At 46.0% G+C, this 18041-nt stretch overlaps 1 protein-coding gene across 5 annotated transcripts in view; it reads left to right on the top strand.

Annotated features, from left to right (window-relative positions):
* The first annotated feature begins 3838 nt into the window (after positions 1–3838).
* Positions 3839–18041, top strand: part of MAGI1 (membrane associated guanylate kinase, WW and PDZ domain containing 1) — a 632775-nt gene continuing 618572 nt past the window's right edge. For all 5 annotated transcript variants that reach the window (XM_047096305.1, XM_047096308.1, XM_047096307.1 and 2 more), the window contains exon 1: positions 3839–4151. In XM_047096305.1, the coding sequence (XP_046952261.1) occupies positions 3839–4151 (313 nt within the window). The remainder of the gene's footprint in view (positions 4152–18041) is intronic.

Genomic DNA, 18041 nt, shown 5'->3' with positions numbered 1-18041 from the left:
GCACATAATGATCCTGGCACATTTAGTAAGTCTCAAAGTTAGATATTTTGTGGTCTTATTTTCTCCATTGGAATGTATTGCCAAAGTCAAAGTCCATAGCATAAACGAAAGAAGCCAAACCACTAGGCTCTCACTTTACATCTATCCAAGAAAAATCTACCTCAAGATGAGATAACTTTTGAGTTCTTTCAAGAAAACGATCTATAAATACCTTAATTCTAGCCACCAAATCTAAATGGGTTTTGTGTTAGAAATCACATACAGTTTAATGTCTCAAATTTTTTTTTTTTTTTTTTTTTTTTTTAGTAATCTCTACACCAGTGTGGGGCTTGACCTCACAACCCTGAGATCAAGAGTCACATGCTCTACTGACTGAGCCAGGCAGGTACCCCAGTTTAATGTCACACTTTATCCATGCATTCATGTACTCATTCAGCAAGTAGGTATGGTACACAATCCAAGCAAGGCATGGATTTAGGTGCTGAGGACTCAAAAGTTTGGATAGGATAGATATGATTTCTGCCCCGAATTTACTTCCGCACAGGGACGCAGGAACTGGACTGGGTGTAACAGAGTAGATAGGGTCAGAGGAGGCACATAAAGCTTGGGAACATCAGAAACTTAGTACCTGGAAACTGGTGGTTTTAGCTGCTTTGGAGGTTTGAATTATTTCTTTTATGCTGCTGGATTTATAATGTGTCTCTCTCTACCTCTCTCCATTCTGCCCTCTGTAGCCTCAGGTATCCCTTCTTTTCCTGGGGGTATCCCACATCTGAAATCTGAATTGTGCCAAATTTCCAGTCCTTTTCCTTCTCAACTGCAGGGACACCTGGAATCCTCGAGAGGGAAGATGATACCACTGCAGGGACAGGACCTGCAGGACACTTGGTCTCACCCTTCCTATAGGCTGCTCCAGATCCCAGTGAGAGTTGCATGGGGTGGTAGGGAACTAGGCAGGTGGGGAAATTCTTGGCAAGCAAGCAGACTACTAGAAGATGGAGAGGGGAACAGGGGAAACACACAAGGTCCGGCTTACTAGTGATTTGTAGGGGCATCTGTGACTCCACTTTCTGGTGGTATGCAAAAATGTGCATTTTTGTGGGGAGATTCATTCAACAAATACTTGAGCATTAATTAGGTACAAGGCATTGTTCTGGGAACTGAAGGCATTGGGAACTACAAGGCATTGTTCTGGGACAGATCAGTAAACCAAACTGCCGAAGTTCCCTGTCCTCCTGGAGCCTACACTCTAGAGGAAGATGTGGACCTTAGGTTTGTTCTCCAAAAGGTTCTGTGCTGTAAAAAATGCTCAGGAAATCAAGGTGCTGGACCTGTGGCCCTCAGTGTTGTATACCAACACCACTTAACCTTACAAGTTCAGAGGACACAGCTCATCCTCTGAGAGTCTGATTGGATGGATCTGTGTTTGGGCTTGGGAATAAAGTTTTGAAGCTCCCACTCATTTTGATCCCGTTAAGTTTAAGACAAACGGATTGCTTCTTTGAAAAGAGGCTGGAGATGAAGTTTCCCTCACCAAGAAGAGCCAAGAAAAATTGGCTGCTTCCCTCTTTCACAAATGCTAGGCAATGGGATTTTCAGTTCTGGATGTCTCAGGAAAGAAGCATCAACATTCTTCTCTTATTTTTATTAGCTTAGAATAGCACCCTACAAACTACTTTAAAAATATTTAAATGTGTGCCCATATATCTTAAGCTTTAGAGGAAAGAGAAGGAATTATCATCAACATCTAACTGGAGACCCCAAATGATTTCCTAATTGTTTTTCCAAATACAACTACTACTAATATAAGTTTTTATTATAAGCCTCTTTACAAGTATTCAGTTTACAAGCTAGGCACTTAACAAGTGTTCTCTCATGTAATACTCCCAAGAACCTTGTAAGTTATTGTTATACTTACGTGACAGGGGAGAAAGGAAGGCTCTGAGGGGTCAGGGAGCTTGCTCAAAGTCACACAGAGATTGGATGGGTGGGAATCTAACCACCCTAGGCTGGTTCTCAACCCCAACCACTGCGGCATCCCAGCCTTTCTGAGTCCCATCTACTCCCCTCCCTTGTTTAACACTTGGTATCTCTTCTGTGACCAAAGACGAACATGTATGTCCTAAATCAGCGAGGAAAGAGATGGCTTGGGAGACTCTCCGTGGGGGGGGGGGGGGGGGGTATTTGGGGAGGGCAGCGTTCCCGGTGCAGGGTATTCTGTCTGCAGCCTCCGAGATCATTCCGAAACCTAGCGGAGGCAAGGCACTCGCTCTGTCCCCACCCCAGGGCGGCACCGATCCCCGGGTTGTGAATTCCGAGAGCTGGCTGTGCAGCCCCCGCCCCCGCAGGCGTCTGGGCGCGGGTGCAGATCGCAGATCCGGGGGTGATCCTAATCTCCTGGCCCCAGGGCGGGTCCGAAGGATTCTCGGCTCAGCCAGGAACCTGAGCCTGGAACAGATGACTGGCTCCAGAAGTCTTTGCTGAAAAGGCAGTTAAAAAGTTAGACCCCTTTTAGGTTGAAGACCTGAAGCCCCTCCAGCCAGTTGGCTCCATTCCCTTGCCTATAGTTTTCCCCGTGGCTTAAAAAGTTGGCTCCAAAGTTTAAGGGGATCCTAAAGTTCACAGGGATCCCAGGTGGGCGGCCAGGGGACCCAGGGCCGCAGAGACACTGGCAGTCCCAGCTCCAGGACCCGAACCGGCGGGCGCAGACAGGCAGGGAGCAGACGCGCGACTCCGGGTCTCGTACGGCTCTGGGGTACTGAACTGCCTCGGGGCGGTGGGGGGGGGGGGTAGGGGCGGGGGTGGACGAGCCCGGCGGGGTGACCGACAGCGTGGCCAGCCACTGGCCGAGGGCGGCGAGGAGGCTTAGGCAGGCGTGAGTGCGTGCGTGTGTGCGTGAGTGTGAGCGCGAGGGTGAGCGTGTGAGCCTCCCCAACCCCCACCTGTTTGAAATGGGTTTAAAATGCCAAAGCCAGGTTGCCTGTACTTGAAAAGTTGCAAACAGTCGGAGTAAAACACGTGCGCGTCCCCCTAGCCCCAAGTGATTGGCTGACTCTAGGGCAAGGCAAGGAAAGGAGGAATAAGAAGGGTGCGTGGAGGGGGGTGAGTTGCCGTCTGCAAGATCGGTTTTAGGACCCAACGGGAAGCACACTGGAATCTCTCCCTTCGGGAAGGAGAGGTGGGGCGGGCCGGCCGGCAGGCGGCCGCGGGGCGCATGCGCGCGCGTCTCCTCTCGCCGGCCGCTGCGCTCGGCGGCGCGGAATAGAATGAACTGTAACAAAACAAGCCGAGCCTTTGTATCTGCTTAAAGGGGCCGCAGGCACTTCCCTCCTGTCCCCCCCAACCCCCGCTCGGCTTACCGCGTCTCCAGGGCTCCCAGCAACTGTCTGGAAGGGCTTCCCTCACGCTCAGGAACAGCCCGCCAGCGAGGGAAGGCGAGCCAGGCGGGAGGAAAAGAGAAGACACCGCGTTTCTAAGAGGCAAGAAAGGAAGGAAGGAAGGAAAAAAAATAACCCGAGCGGCGCAGAGTGGACTCTGGTCCCGGAGAGAACGGTCGGGCGCCGGAACGTGGACCGAGAAGCACCGGAATGCAAACAAAGCTCGCGGGCGCCTGTGCAGGGCTCGCGGGGAAGACCAGAAAGTTTGTTTTATGATGGCTTGAGTGAGCGAGTGTGTGCAGGGGAGCGAGGCTGCCAAGTTTCTCCCTCCCGTTGCGTTATTTGGGGGGAGATGTCCCTCCCATGAACCAGCGGGGGGGCCTGGGGGCTTGTGCTGTGGGGGGCACCTGTCTCTCATTTATTATTTTTTTGTGGGGGGAGGAGGGGTGTAACAGCCCATCATGTCGAGAGTGATCCAGAAGAAGAACCACTGGACTAGCAAGGTTCACGAATGCACCGTGAGACGGGGACCCCAGGGCGAGCTGGGGGTGACGGTGCTGGGGGGCGCGGAGAACGGGGAGTTTCCGTATGTCGGAGCGGTGGCCGCGGCCGAGGCGGCGGGGCTTCCCGGCGGCGGCGAGGGCCCTTGGCTGGGCGAGGGGGAGCTGCTTCTGGAGGTGCAGGGGATCCGGGTGTCCGGCTTGCCCCGCTATGACGTGCTGGGAGTCATCGACAGCTGCAAGGAGGCCGTCACCTTCAAAGCCGTCAGACAAGGTAAGACGGGACGCGCCTCCCGGAGGCGCCCGCAAAACGGGGAGCGGCCTGCGGAGAGCCCCCCGCCGCATCTCGATTTCCCGCGTTCCTCCTCCGAGCGCAGCTTAGAGGGGAAGTTGGGGTCGTGCGCCCTGTCGTGGTGAAATGAGCAAAGTTGTTGAGAGGTTGTGGATTGTTTGCCCACCTGCGTTGGAAAGAGGGGGCTGGGTTTCCTCCGGGCAGCGGAGAGACTTTTCCCAGGCCCGGTTTGCCAACCTGTTATCTCAGCCACCGAGTACAGCGCGGCTTGTCTGCGCGAGGAGGCTTGGGAAACCGAGTCAGGGGCAAAGTGGACGGTCTCCATGCTTCTCGGAGGAGTGATGCAGCAGGCGCTGCCGCTGCGTTCTTTTGCTACTTATCTGTTGCCAGACCCGGAGAATGGGTACGAACGAGAAGAGGGGTCTGTGGTTACTGACCTCCTCCGTCGGGAAATCTTCCCCAGGGCATCCCTCCAGGTGGGCTGGGGCGTGACCGCCCTGCGGTTCCTATGCCCGCCTCCTGAAGATCCTGCATTCACCCCAGAGCTGGATGACGCATGTGTCTCCACCGTGTGGCCCAGCCCCAGGCGTGGGGGGGGGGGGGGGAGAAGAAGGAGTATTTCTGTCTGCGCGAATCTGGCCCAAGTTTATGCTGCCTTCTCCGCCACCACCATCATCATTGTTGATGATGATAATGGTGGCTACTATTCACTGTTAGCTTACTTACTACGTGCCAGGCTGTGTGTTGAATGCTTTCCTTGGACTATTTTGCTTTGACTGACAATTCTGTGATCGGGTTGTTTTTATAAACCCCATGTTACAGATAAGGAAAGTGGGACTGATATTGCATAAGTTATTTGCCCAAGGTCACACAGATACCAGAAGTGAGGGTTTCAGTCAATGCAAGCCTTAAGCACTAGGAGAAAGAGGTGGGGCTGGGGCGGGGGTGGGGGAGGGTGGATATGACCCTCCTGGACTGGGGGGCTTGTTTTCTGGGGAGGGAATGAAGGCAGATTCCTCTCTCAGAAGCCAACTTTTTTGATGGTTGCTGGTGGTGGGGAATCCCTCCTGCCTGAGTTTAGTGCTGGCAAGGGGTTATCCTTGCATCAGTCCAACAGAGAAGGACTTGATTCCCTTAAAGTATCCCTTGCACCACCGAGTGCCATGACATAGGTTCTCCCGCATGAAAGCACCAGAGGAGGTGGCAAAGTTGAGCGTGGTGAAAAGTTCCCATATGTGCTGCGGGCCTGGAAGGGCACGTGGCAGCTGGAGGAATGTGTTAAAGGAAAGGAAGGCTGGGCTGGGCTGAGCTGAGCAGATCCTTGGAAGCAGGCCCGTTCCAGATGAAACAGAGGAGGGGGACAGAAGGAATTGTCAGGCCTTTTGGTAGTTTGGGGAGTGATGGACTGACATTTATAGAAAGCTCCCTCCATTTATGTCTTCATCTTCCACTTGGACACCTCCTCCAAGAAGTCCTCCAGCATCCTGCCAAGCTGAACAAACCCTTCTTCCTTTGGACTCCCCTAAATGTGTACTTTGTAGTTTTTACTTACTCTGATCTATGAGTTAGGCCCCTCCTCATTTCCATACTAGATGGCAAGCTTACTGGAGAGAGACTGTGCCTTATTCATTGTGCATCTCCCCAGGCTTTGCTTGAGGTCTAACACCTCCTTCCCCTGAGAGTGTGTCCTCATCTGTAAACTGGAGTTTGTTTGGGTATTACATAAGATGATAAGTGGAAAGTGTGCAGAGCAGTGCCTGGCACATAGTAAGTGCCCAATAAAGAAGATATATTATGTTTAATTCACTTTGACCAGTTATTTCTCAGTCTAGCTTTTAGCGCTAGGAACCTGGATTATGAACTCAATGCCTGTACCTGGATTGTTAGGACTTGATAGAACTATAGAGAAAACACTGTGTCAAAGCAGTTGGTGGGAACAGCTACAGGTGTCAGCATTTTGGAGAGAGGGTTGGAGGAAAGGCAGGGGTACCTACCCATCTATTATCTGCTTAGTGGGTCCTATGTGGGGCCTTGTTTTTAATGTGCAAGATGATGCATGTGGCTGACCCTCTGTCCACCAGTCATCAAAGATCAAGAGACATAATGCCAGGCTGTCTCACCATGGAACTAAGGAAGGATTGGTCAGATAATCAAGTGTCTTTGAAATCAGACACCTCTGGATTGAAAGGAAACTGTTCTGTCACCAAATGTTATTTCCCTTCATCTAGAACCATTCTATGTGCTGCACAGTACTGTTCATAGCAGGTGTGTGTGTGTGTGTGTGTGTGTGTGTGTGTGTGTGTGTGTGTGTAAATCTACTTGTTCTACTCAAGATAGCGTTAAGATGTGGATGGAATCCATTGCAGTGTGAAAGCTATTTTATGTAATAATTACATGGGTACACTTCTTTCAACATCTTCATTACAGAAACATGGCACTGGAGAGCATTTCACTAATCTTCTGTTCCCCTTCATGGCGAGAATATGATTTAAATTCTGCGACAGAATTGCTCTTACTATGTCTTCATTACTGTGTTTGAATCATATTAGGTAGGCTCATCCTTGGTACGTGGTAAAGGAAAATGTTACTTTTTTCCACACCCTGAGCTAGCCACTCCCAGGGACACAGGGCACTTTGGGTGCCATCTGTATGGAAATGTCACGGTCTTCCTGTGGGAGAAAATTCTGTTTCTATTTCATGGCAGCTCCCTGGAAAGATGCACAGACTAAAATAGTCTGTAGCAAATGGTATTATATGAAGCAGGACTGAATTGTGAAGGAACCAAGCTCCATGGGTCTACCAGCTTGGACTTGGTTCATTTTAGATGGAGGAGACAGTCTTTTGTTACAAGGTGCTTAAAAAAATGTATGGATACCTGTCTATGTTATATACAGTGTGTTATTTTGTATCTATAATATAGCATGTATATACTTGTTATGCTTTGTAAGTATATATTATGTTCATCTGTAGTGAAATGCACAGATCTTCACTATGTAGTTCAGTGAGTTTTGACAAATGTATATGTTTATTTTATGTTCACTCAAATCAAGATCTAGAATATTCCCATTACCTCACAAATTTCCCTCTTTTCCCTCTTGCCCCTTTCCAGTCCATTCCCCACACTTCCTCCAGAGGCAAAGGCTGTCCTATTTCTTTTACCATGGATAAGGTTTTTTTTTTTATTTATTTTTTTTTTTTATTGAAGTTCCTATCAATGAACTAAAGCTCTACAGACTCTTTGGTGTTGGGCTTTTTTTTTTTGCTGAACAAAATATTTTGGAGATTTCATATTGTGTGTATCATTCTTCTTTTCCTCCTCCTCCTCCTTCTTCCTCTTTTTAAAGATTTTAAGTAATCTCTCCACCTAATGTGGGGCTCGAACTCACAACCCCAGATCAAGAGTTAAATGTTCTACTGACTGAGCCAGTCCCGTGCCCCTCATTGTTCTTTTTTATTGTTGAGTAGTATTCCATTGTAGGTATGTGTATATACCAGGGTTTTTTTTCATATATATACACACACACATATATATACACACATATATATATATATATATATATATATAATCTCAAGCAGGCTCTGCACTTTCAGTGTGGGAGCCTGACATGGGGCTTGAACCCACAAAGTGTGAAATCATGACCTGAGCTGAAATGAAGAGTCGGACACTTAACTCACTGAGCCACCCAGGAGTTCCTGTACATACCAGTTTTTAAAATATTTTTGCTTGTCAGTAAACATTTGGGCTATTGATCCCTTTTGGCTATTATGAATTGAGATGCCAGAAATATTCCAGTCGCTCCACATTTTTGCCAGTCTTTAATCATCCCTGTCTTTTGAATTCTAGTGTATGTGGAAAAAGAAAATAAGGTAATTAAGGATACTTTGCTATCGGATACAAGCTAAGCACTTGCTTTAGAATGTGCCCGGTCCTTGGCTAAGCTAGTACTCTGTGGACATTTTGTCTTTTATTCCTCACAACTGGAATCAGATGTCAGAAACTGAGGTCCAGAGTTTGGGTAGCCTTTCCGAGGGTCATACAAGTAGCCGTAGTAGAGCTGGAACTCAACCGTGTTGGATTCCAAAAGCCCATGCTTCTAACTGCTCCATAGGTGGGCCAGTAGGGCCTCCAGACCAGTGGCCGTGGCCTCACTTGGGAACTGGTTAGATGTGCTAATTTCCTACTGATTCTGAACCTCAGGAGGCGGGGCCAATGGGGCAGTTGTTAACAAGCCCTCAGGTGATTCTGAGGCTCACTTTTGAGACTCAATGCCCTAAGGTACAGACTAACCCTGAGCATATGGTGCAGGACACAGGTGTCCTGGGCTCCCAGAACAGGCTCTGCCAGCTTGTGCTACCCTCTCTGGCAAATCACCTTCTTTGGGTGTAAGTTTCTTCATTTTTTCTTTTCCTTTTTTTTTTTTTTTTTTTGTAAGTCTATTTATTTTGAGAGAGAGAGAGAGGAGCAGAAAGAGAGGGAGAGAGAAAGAATCCCAAGCAGGCTCTGCACTGTCATTGTGGAGCCCTGTGAGTGCGGAGCCCCATGTGGGGATCGAACTCACAAACCATGAGGTCATGACCTGGGCTGAAACCAAGAGTCAGGTGCTTAACGGACTGAGCCACCCAGGTGCCCCTCTTCATTTCTTTTGTGCCCAAAATAAACGGGTGCGCCGTGGATGTCCTTTGCACTCATAAAATGCTGCAATCCCATGAATAACCCAGACTCCAAAAGTTGAAAATGGTGTGATTGTAGTTTCCCAAACTGGTCACATTATAGGTCATGCTTACATATTTTCGTAGGTGAAGTTTGTGGCTTTGCAAATTACCCAGAAGCCGAAACTGTCCACAATTTAGACAGAATGGAGACAATAAATAAGACACAACTTAAAAACCACACCACCGCCACCGGCCCCTTTCCCTCACTGTCATGAGGGAATTATGACCACATGCAATTGAAAATAGTTCTTTGTGCCTTTTTGTGTTTTGTTTTGATGTTGTGTGTTTATTTTGACCAATTGGGATATACTACCACAGCTCGGTAACGAAATGATTCTCATTTTGAGACAGTGGCCTGCCTGTCTTGGTGTCCCGTGAATTCTGCTCCAGGGTCCCTGGGCTTGCTTTTTCTTCCCCCCCAGATGGTCACAAGATTGATTCTTTTCCTTTGTGTCAGGTCGTGTGCTGCTAAATGTTTAATAACCGGCTGCCGTGGAGACAAGCCCCAGATCTGTGGCCTGAGTTCGGAAGAGATGCATGTAATTGGTTCTCCAGGGTCGGTGTGAGCTGGTCCTAGCACATCACTGACCCTGTATAAGATGGCTCTGGAGTCTCATGCCATCCCCTCATCCTGTTTTGTGACTTCATGGCCTTGTCACAGGTTCGCATTATCTTCTGTTTCTTCTTTTGTTAACATTTTTATTTATGTTAAAGTGATCTCTGTGCCCAGCAGGCGGTTGGTTGAGCTCCTGATCCCGAGATCAAGAGTCACAGATATTACCAGCTGAGCAAGCCAGGCTCCCCTTGTGTCTTTTTTATTGTCTGCTTCGCCTCCCCCTAGGATGTAAAACACGGTTGCCTCACTTGTTCACCCTGCTGTTTCTCAGGGCCTAAAATAGTACCTGGGCAAATCCTAGGTGCTCACTAAAATTTGTTGGACGCGTGAATGGATTTTCCTTTGTTGCTTGTTATTTGTATGGCAAGACTAGGTGGTCTTTTATGTAGACTAGGCCGTCTACATCTTTCCCCTTTTATTCTCTATTCATCTTTTATTTCTTCTGATTTAAGACCCTGATACATTTTTTTTTTCTCATTACCAGATCTTCTAATCAGCTGATTCCCTGTGTCTCATAATTTGTATTGACCCACAAGTTTAATGAATTACCCTGAAGTGTTCCTGCCTATTGACTTTCACTGGAGTTTAAGAAGTGAAATTTCAGATACTGAGCAGACAGGATGATGGGGGGCTTTTCAGTTTTCTGTTGATGTGGGATCTGCTGTGTGTCAGCATCCGTAAGAATGACACCTTACCTCTGTTTTCTTGTTGCATTGTCCCTGTGTACAATTTTTCCAGCCAACAGCAAATCAGATCATTGCTGCAGAAAACAGTCTGATTTTTGTCCTCTCTTGCTCTTAAATTGTGCTTTGTGTTTATATGTCTTTTTTTTTTAACTTAAACTTTCAAAATCAATCTTTTTATTCTCCGTGCTAAAAGACCACTCTCTGAAGGATATTTTTAGGTTACACTATGGAACATTCCACAGCTTTTATGAAAAAATAATGCAAGGACAGGCGACCCAACTTGTCCATTGTTTCCAGTGGCCATCCTTTGCCAATGGCTATGTTATTTAAAAATAGATTAACTTGACCTTATGAGGCAATGGCATACAGTTGGCTCACTGCATTTGTTGGCATTCATTACCCAGCTGGTTTCAGATGGCAGAATTGATGATATCCACCAAGGGGAATTAAGTGGTTTATAAGAGAAAACATTCTGACATCTCCTTACCACAAGGGTTTACATGAAGGATGTTGCTTTATAAACGATGGTTATTTAATGCAAAACACCGGTCTCTGATGTTAGTGGTGCCTTCCTTGAGTTTGTATATATGTGTAACAGGATATACTGATTTTTGTATACACTGAGGATAAAGGCTGTCAAATTGGTTAAGGGCTGACATTCACATCCTAAAAAAGTGGGTTATGGCATTTTCGCCTATCTTTGTGCAGCTTCTGTGTGAGATCAATAACCTTGAAAAATCCCTCGTAAACACTGGAGCTTTGCTATACTGCACCCCTATGGATGTCTGCATTGATATCGTATTTCTTGTGAATTTGTTTTGGTGTTTCCACAAACAAACCCCCGTGATATCAAGGACACGCCTATCATATTGATGTCTGCTTTATCATCAAGTGTCCTGTGTTGAGTCAATCGTGTTCTGGATGCTAACCTTTCTGAAGGCATGTAGCAACATTAGGAGATGGAATTTGAACATTTTATGATTAAATAATCACCTTCTCTTTTTATGGCTAAGTAATTGAAGAACGGAGTAATCCATTACTTATAATCATTTCTGTCATCCTTATCTCAGATCACAGTGACTCACAAGGTCCCCCGTGATCTGGCCTATGCCATTTCTTGTCTCTCCCCATCCATGGCCTCCTAGTCCCCACCTTGACATCTAGAAGGCTTGCTCCCTCATGAATTTCAAGTTTTTACCACATATCACCTTCTCAGTGACACCTCCTTTGCCCACATTATTGAAAGCCTTAACTCCACGCTACTTGTCACTCCCCATAACCTTTTTCTGCTTTATTCCACTCCATTTTACATAGATCATTTCAAGATAAGTAAAATCCTGATTTTGTCCCTCCTAGAATAGAAGTTCTCAGAGGGCAGGGATGTTCTCGATTTGTTCACTGCTATATTCCTAGTACCGAAAATAGTGCCTGGTACGTAGTAGGTGCTCAAGTATTTGTTGAACATCCACTGGCAAATTGAGAACTAGAATCAATCTCTCCTGAGCTCGGTTGCCTCTGAAAATTCCCATATTTGATAGTCTCTGACCATGTGGGTAATTCGTGATGGGTCACATCAACCTTGATCAAGGTTTGTCATTTGCGGTCTGCGGGTGTGGCCAAGTAGAGCTTAGATGATTGATCCAGGATTCTTTTTTTAAAATTTTTATCTATCTGTCTATCTATGTATCTACCTATCTATCATCTATCTACTTATTTTTTGAGAGAGAGAGTGCATGTGCACAAGCAGGGGACGGGCAGAGAGAGAGGGAGAGAGAGAATCCCAAGCAGGCTCCATGCTGTCAGCACAGTGCCCGATGTGAGGTTCTGTCTCCTGAGCTGTGAGATCATGACCTGAGTTGAAATCAAGAGTTGGATACTTAACCAAGCCACCCAGGTGCCACCAGGAACATTCTTGAAGATGGCATTGATGACCATTTTCAGTTGGTCTTCATGTCAAGGGTTTCTGGCAGCACCATATTGAGTATGTCTGGGAACTTTGCAAACTCTCTCATCCTCAAATGGACTGTGAGAGGTTCTTCCCGGCGCGGTTAGCTATGTGTTACCACCTCCATTGTCAAGACAAAGAAGTACATGGGAGAATTATTTTCTCCATGCTAAGGTGTCAGCCCTACCATTATTGCCATCCGAGGCCTTTGTGTGCTCTTTAATGGGGCACAGTTATGTTTTCCACAATAAGGCCAATCTTTCAGCCTATCGTGAGACAAGACTTGAAGCCCTCTTTATGGACGGTGGTGTGATGGTGCAACTAAAAGGTAATTATGCGCTGGTTATAAGCCACGTTTCAGAATTATTGCTAGATACAGTGGTAACAGGACACCAATGCTGCTGTAACAAAACCCAGGCATATCAATTTATTGACGTATTGTAGCTGTGTAGATTTTGGATTTAAGCTGGCCTGGATTAGAAGCCAGATTATTAAATTTACTAGCTAGGTGAATCAGGGCAAGGTGTTTCATCTCTTTGCGCCAGGATTTTCCCATCTGAAAATGGGGACCATAATGATACCTACTTCCTAGGGTTGATGGAAGAATAAAATGAGGAGGTTTAAGGAATCCACATGGCATAGGCCCTGGCACATAGTGTGTGCTCTGTAAATGTTGGCTTCTGTTACTGTTTGAATATTCCTCCTTTGAAAACAGTCCAGAGAGAAGAAAGAATCTCTTGAGAGATAGTTGTGGTATAGTTTCCTGGAGAGCTTTTTAAAGTCTAGAAAAAAAGCCCTTATTTTTTCTGCATGATTCAGATGCCACTTTTTGTTTTTTTTTTTTTTTTTTTTTTTAATTTTTTTTTTTCAACGTTTATTTATTTTTGGGACAGAGAGAGACAGAGCATGAACAGGGGAGGGGCAGAGAGAGAGGGAGACACAGAATCGGAAACAGGCTCCAGGCTCTGAGCCATCAGCCCAGAGCCCGACACGGGGCTCGAACTCACGGACCGCGAGATCGTGACCTGGCTGAAGTCGGCCGCTTAACCGACTGCGCCACCCAGGCGCCCCAGATGCCACTTTTTGGAAAGGGCTGTGGTTGGATTAGTTCAGACAAGTAAGAAGGAAACCCTGGACCTCACCAGTGACAAGTTGATTTAATTACTGTCATTAGGTCCCTGGTTGCGTATAGGTATAGAGGAAGAAGTCCTTTCTCTATTTCCTGGGGGTCCCAGGGAGAATGGTCTTTGAGAACTTGACACTGAGGTCCTCTGATCTTCCTGGCACTGTATCTGGGTTCTCAAATCAGGAATGCGAGGGCAGCAGTGGGACTTGGGGTTATAAGGGTTTAGAGTCAGACTGGTTGGGTTCAAATCCAGGTTCTGTCACTTCCCAGCTGAGCAACCATGGGCATGTTAACCTCCCAGAACCTCAGTACTCCCAGTCGAAAATGAGAATAATAGCTGCCTTATCGGCTGTTTTTGAGGATTAAATGGGTAGACGTACCCAGAACACTTAGTCCTCTGCTTGGCATACAGGCAGTGTTTACCAGAATTATCTACAAAATAGCAACCATGATGCTTTTCAGTTGAGAAATGGACACCCTTCAGTGAGTTCCTCTAAAGCAGTGGTTTAAAACTGGGGGTGGTTTTGCTTCTCAGGGGACATTTGGCAATGCCTGGAAACATACTTGGTTGTTATAACTCGAGATGTGGGATTGCTGCTGGCAGTTAGGGAGGAGAGGCCAGGGAGCCTGCTGAACATCCCACAGTGTGCAATTCAGCCCTCCTCCCACTCTCCCCAAGAGAGAATTATCCAGCCCCAAATGGCCATAAGGCTGAAGTTGAGAAACGCTGCTCTAATGTATGACTTCAGGGTTGAGACTGGGAATCTGAATTGTGAGCAGTAAACTAATCATAACTATTAATTTATTGACCTTCTGATAGGTTGCTGAGACCCAGGTAAGGGTTTTGCTGAGGGAGATGATGCCATTCTCATTTTAGCCTCGAGGAAACGAGCTGGAGAGGTCAAGTAACTTATCCTCGCCGCACCCCCCCCCCCCCCCCCCAGCCACTGACACAGATAAGATTCAAGCTCAGATCTACCCGTTTCCAAAATTCTCATCCTGGGTTTACACACTAGGAATGTGTTGACTTCGTAGCCAGGAGCCCCTGTGTCCTTCTACTGTGGGGGTCATTGTGGATGCACCTCTTTCGGGTTGTGCCCTTACCACCTGAGGGCGTTACAGCGCATCTGTTGACCCCACGAGGATAGTCCCAGAAATGAAAATGGATTCCCAAAGTGTTTGTGGGCCGGGACACCGAGTGTGCCGCTCCATATGGTCAAGTTCTTCTACTTACTTGCCTGCCTGTTCTCCCTCACCAACAATGCTGATTCCTTCCTCCTCTGAGCTCTCTTTTTCTCCCTCCACATACATCTTGATTTCAAGACCACTGTGTCTTATAATTGCAGATTTGCCTGTCGGTCTGCCATGCTGGATTGTGTGTTTCTTGAATTCCTGAAGGCAGCATCCCTGTTTTCTGTCTGTTTGTAATCTCTGCCCTCTGTAGGTGGGTGAAATATCTGTTCAGTTGCATTCTTTTGAGGGTAACGAGTGGGCATAACTTTTAAATAAATAAAGATTCTTGCCTGAGATCTTGTTGGCTAGAAAATCCGTGGCTTATTTTTAAGGCATATTAAATATACTTAGCCATATGTCTGACTTTTCCATGATGATTTAAGATGGTTCCCTGCCAGTTGTTGTAGCATTTTGAACTGTAGAGAAAATATTGAATTAATTGTGTTGAAGGTCTTAGAGGGCCTTGATTCTGACCAGATGTGTGCAGTGATGGAGCCTGTGGCTTATGTAATGTGGCCACGGAAGGCATCGCTTTGGCTTGATTTAAATAGAGTCAGGATTTTACCACCTGGATTCTTGGCTGAGCGTTAGAATTTACATCTGATAGGGAGCGCAGGCTCCTTTCCTCCTCCAACTATCAGCCTGTTTAAGTCTGTGTGGCTTGGTTAAGAATTCAAAACTCCGGATCAGGTTGTTAAAAAAGAACTTTCCTTGGTGTTACAGCGTGTGGATTTTTTCTCAACCCAAGCATAGGCATCCAGGTTTTGGTTTCTAATCTTATAAATACTCAAATATTATTGTGACCTAGTACGACTGTCAATCACTGTTCATAGTTGGTTTGTGCTTCCACAGCTTATGTTTCTTTTCTCTGTGAAATTTATTTTTTTCCTCACTTAAACAGTGTGTACAATACAGAAAGATGTGAATATGAAAGGAAAACATATCTACATTGTCTGTAATTACACTCAGAAATATGTGTTAATACTCTATTTTTATACACACACACACACACACTTTTTTCTGGTATTTTTTTTTGAGAGGTTCTTTTTCTTATGAAAATTGGATAATACAACACATGCTGTTTTATGAATTTTTTTTTTTTGGTGCCTAAATATCATAGATGTTTTTTCTATATACTACACGTATATGTATTTTGTCATTTCAGTGGCTGTAGAACCATTTCAGGCTGTGCTATATTAAACCATGCTTGGAGGATGAACATTGAAATTTAGGTAGTTTTCTCTTTGTATTTTACACAGCACATTGGTGAATATCATTATATTTACATTAAAAAATGTAAAAAATGTGGACTTCAGATTTTTTCTTGGTACAGATGTTTAGAACTCTTGGCTCACATGAATTTTATCTTATTACTTTTAAACTCTTTTTAAGATGTTTATTTTTGAGAGAGAGAGAGAGAGAGAGAGCGAGCATACACAGGGGAGGGGCAGAGAGAGAGAGAGACACAGGAATCCGACGCGGATTCCAGGCTCTGGGCTGTCAGCACGGAGCCCGACGTGGGGCTTGAACCCACAGACTGTGAGATCTTGACCTGAGCGGAAGTGGTACACTTACCGCACCCACCTGGTGCCCCTATCTTCTCATGACTTAATACCCACCATCGTTGCTCTTCAGACAGCATATCAACTTCTATCCTTGGTGCCTGTATGTGAGAGTCCTGTATTTCCTCACTTACCTCAGTTATGACACATACTGCCTAGTTCTAGATTTTTTTCTACTTAATACTAGTCATCACAGACACAAATGCTGACTAGGTATTTCAAAGGGCTTTCGGGACTGGTGGGGACCTGGGGTAAACTGGAAGGACGTGCTTGGTTCCGAGGGAGCAGTTACTACTTAGCTTCAGCCTGTTGCTGACAATGTGGCATTGTTGGCCCAGCGTTGCCAGATTTTTCATTTTCAAGAGCATCTAAAAGCTTGAATTGTTAAAAAAAGAACTTTGACAATTTAAAAACGTTGGTCCAAAAGCATGGATGAAGCAAACAAAACACATCTGGGAGCCATATTTGGTCCCGGTGACAAGTTTGCAGCCCCTTGGTTATGTATTTGTGTCTCTTTCACTTGAAGAGCCATCATCTCATTTCTTGTTCCTGTCTGTATTTTCAGGGCCCCAGATAGTGACCAAATCACAGTGAGGGTCAATAAATGTGTGTTGAAGTGAGTACTAAGTTCCAGAAGTGGTCCAGTTTGTCACTCTAGTCTGCTTATGTTTATTGGAGGCCCAGCTGGGGACAGCTCCCCTGTTCTAGTTGTGACGAGCTGGGGAGAGGGTATATTTTGACAGCTGATCATAATTGGTGGCATATTTTGTCTTAGAGTCCTGGTCTACCACACCTTTAACGGGGTGCAAAATGGCATCTCCACGATGACATTTATATGGATGTATACTGGGAATGGGATACGCTCTCTGCTCTGAGGGGATTTTACTGTGATATGTGTGGCCTTAGAAATAAAAAGAAATAAATGAATTTTATGTGTACCGCATAGGTTTTAAAGATAGCAGGATCGTCCCCAATGACACCCTTCTCTTGGACATTCTGCAGAGAAATCAGGACCCTGACCTTTACCCCAAGGGTAGATGCTTTCAGAACATGATTAGGCTCTAAGACCAGCGGGCATCTGTTCTGCAGGGCCAGGGCTATATGGTAGAATTTTGGGTTTTGAAAATGAAGGCAGCCTTTCAGTTGCTTTTCTGCCGGCGCAGTGGATTGTCCTGCATTGCATAATTCATGTCACATCAGGCTTGCTGTGTGAGGATGGGGAAAGGGACTTAGGTAATTCAGATTGCAAGTTTAGTCAATGCGGTTTTTCTGTCAAGGAGCCAAGGAAGAAAAGACCTCTATGAAACGAAAACTGAAGTGGGCAGCAAAAGCCCAACATGGAATTCACATTTTGCTAGGTTTCGACTTGGAGTATTGTTTCTTTTCTCTCCTTCCCTCATCCCCTTCCCTCTCTTCATACCCGATTCAGAATAAGAACATTCTAATAGACTGTGTAGGAATTCGAATCTTAGGTAGGAGATTGTCTGTGCAATCCAGGGCTTGAGAGGTGAGACAGAACTAAGGAGAGGGGCTGGGTGGCTTAGCCGGTTGAGTTTTTTTTTTTTTAATTTTTAAAAAATGTTTATTTTTGAGACAGAGTTGAGTGGGGGAGGGCAGAGAGAGGGAGACACAGAATCGGAAGCAGGCTCCAGGCTCTGAGGTGTCAGCACACAGCCCATTTCCGGGCTGAAACCCACGAACCATGGGATCACGACCTGAGCTGAAGGCAGACACTTAACCGACCGAGCCATCCAGGCCCCCCAAGTGTCTGTCTGACTCTTGATTTCGGCTCAGGTCATGATTGCATGGCTCAAGTCTTGAGTTGGGCTGTGCTGATAGAACAGAGCCTGCTTGGGATTCTCTCTCTCCCTCCCTCTGCCCCTCCCCGCCTCTAAACTAAATAAATACACTTAAAAAAAAAAAAAAAAGAACTAAGGAGAGTTTTCGTCTTGAGGCTGCTATATGCCCTGATCCAATTCCTTGGTTATGAT

The sequence above is a fragment of the Lynx rufus genome, unplaced genomic scaffold (genome assembly GCF_022079265.1).
Source record: "Lynx rufus isolate CCGP_SWC_20201006 ecotype Redwood Valley unplaced genomic scaffold, mLynRuf1.p SCAF_4, whole genome shotgun sequence".
NCBI lineage: Eukaryota > Metazoa > Chordata > Mammalia > Carnivora > Felidae > Lynx > Lynx rufus.
Note: the sequence above shows the minus strand (reverse complement) of the source record. Positions and strands in the feature narration are given on the sequence as shown.